This window comes from Arachis ipaensis, chromosome B01 (genome assembly GCF_000816755.2).
Source record: "Arachis ipaensis cultivar K30076 chromosome B01, Araip1.1, whole genome shotgun sequence".
NCBI lineage: Eukaryota > Viridiplantae > Streptophyta > Magnoliopsida > Fabales > Fabaceae > Arachis > Arachis ipaensis.
In genome coordinates, this window is record NC_029785.2 from 123682714 (window position 1) to 123684678 (window position 1965).

At 32.8% G+C, this 1965-nt stretch overlaps 1 protein-coding gene across 2 annotated transcripts in view; it reads right to left on the minus strand.

Moving 5' to 3' along the window:
- Window positions 1-1426, minus strand: part of LOC107635655 (pectin acetylesterase 10) — a 5639-nt gene extending 4213 nt beyond the window's left edge. Inside the window, exons 1-2 of one of the 2 annotated variants that reach the window (XM_021103088.1) lie at window positions 1326-1426; window positions 216-298 (exon numbers count right to left, since the gene is read on the minus strand). In XM_021103088.1, the coding sequence (XP_020958747.1) occupies window positions 216-298; window positions 1326-1338 (96 nt within the window). In that variant the 5' untranslated portion in view covers window positions 1339-1426. Of the gene's footprint in view, window positions 1-215; window positions 299-668; window positions 1304-1325 lie in introns of those variants that run through there. The other variant, XM_016339196.2, reaches the window with a different exon arrangement.

A 1965-nucleotide genomic window follows, 5' to 3' on the forward strand; every position in this document is an offset into this window, starting at 1 on the left:
GATCTTCCATGTACCAAAATTGAAATGAACCAAGATTTGCAGCAGTGAAACCTCTCATACCCCAATTTCTTTTACATTTTTGCCAACAATAAAACACAAAAAACTAAATTGATTGTTATCATGGCACAATCCAAAACCATACAAAAGAATCTAAAAGACATGAGTTGGTCCTTATATAAAGACCTTATATAAAAGGATGATAGTGTCTCACACACCTCCAATTGTATGAGCCAACTGTTTGATCCGGCGCCATATCCGCGGTGGAAGTGGTAACCTGGTAAAGATCCATCAAGACATACTGCACAAAGTAACACAATTCATGGCAAGTGAGCGAGTATCTGGCAACTTTCATAGGAATAGAATGTTCTAGAATCTTGAAAATGTCGGATTGCAATATCATATCTCTCCAGATCTCAAGCAAACTCAGGAAACATAGTTTGGTGCAGATACTAATGAGACTTGAAAACAGCTACCATATCAAGAACAACACAAACTATTCATAAAGCATAACCCCTTTTATTTGATTGAGAAAAGGATAAAATAATCATTAAAAAAATCATAAATTTCAGAGTCTATGGAGCAGATAGAGTACACATTACTCAAAAACAAATTAATAACATTTCCAAAAGAGAATGAATGAATGGAGAGAGAAAGAGAGCAAGCAATACCAGCTCCTTTGGCGGCAGCACCATAAATAAGAGTAAGACCAACCATCAAAGGTCTGTTATTATTGAAATACAGCATATCTGTGACATTACCATTCTCAAATCCTTGTACCAATTTCACAAACATGAACCCTATAAACCCAAACCCCCAGCATAGCATCCTCATGGCTCCAAAACTGTTGCTTCTTTTCAACATTACCAAATGTAGTTTGAGTAAGACAGTGACAACCAAAAGTGGCACTTCCCCAGAATCTCTAATAAATTGGAGAAGCAAGTACAGGAAAAAGTATATTCCTGTTGAGAAGAAAAAAGACTAAGACTTTCCAAGGCTATGGAAGTTGGTAAAAAGGTTCACTTTACAAAAAATGGCTAAAAGAAACAAAGAAGAAAGTTTTCTTCTACTTGGTCATAAATGGTCATTGAATGCAGCATTTATAGCATTGTAACGGAACAGAAACAGGGCTTAAAAGTTGAGACAGAAATCAAATGATGATGAAGAAACAGATTCAGAAGCAAACTTGAAACATCACTAGAATGTATGTTTGCATAGAAGTGAGAAGAAATAATAGTGCAAATGAAGGAATGACTGAATAAAAGAATTAAAAATAAATAAATAAATAACAAAAAATAGAATGACAGTGGCTGATGTAGAAGTGTTACAAGTTACAAACATTGGTTTTTTCTTTTTGTTTTGGCAATAACAAGGAGGAGGAATGTAGGGTAAAAAGTGGCACCGACATTAAACATGGGAATGGAAAAGCTGTAACACACTTTCATAAATCATAACCAGCAATGTTTGTTGGAAGAATCCTCAAAAACTGTGTCCCACCTACTTCCTCTCTCCATCATCTTTGTCCTCTTCCACCAATGTTACAAGCTCATTACTTTGTCTCAAAATAATAGTTAAAATTTTGTTTGATAACATATATTTGATTAAATTATTTAATATAATACATATTAATATTTTAGTTATTGTTTCTATGAATTTAATTTTAACATATTAATAATATAAAATATAGGGAAAGTATGAGGAGCCAATGGAATATTCATACAATGTGTACAATGAAAGTTTAGAGAGTATTAGAGATATAATCATTAGTGTTACCTTTTCCCATCAGCTGAAGTTTTTGGGATGAGTGGTATCATGCATGGTATTAGAAGATAGTATGGGAGATGTTCATTTTGTAACTCAATAACCCATTATACACATTGTACAAATAGTCTATTGTCTCCTTAGCGGGATCCTAAAATATATTATATAATTATTTAATTATATTTATTTATTTGAATAATTATTCAA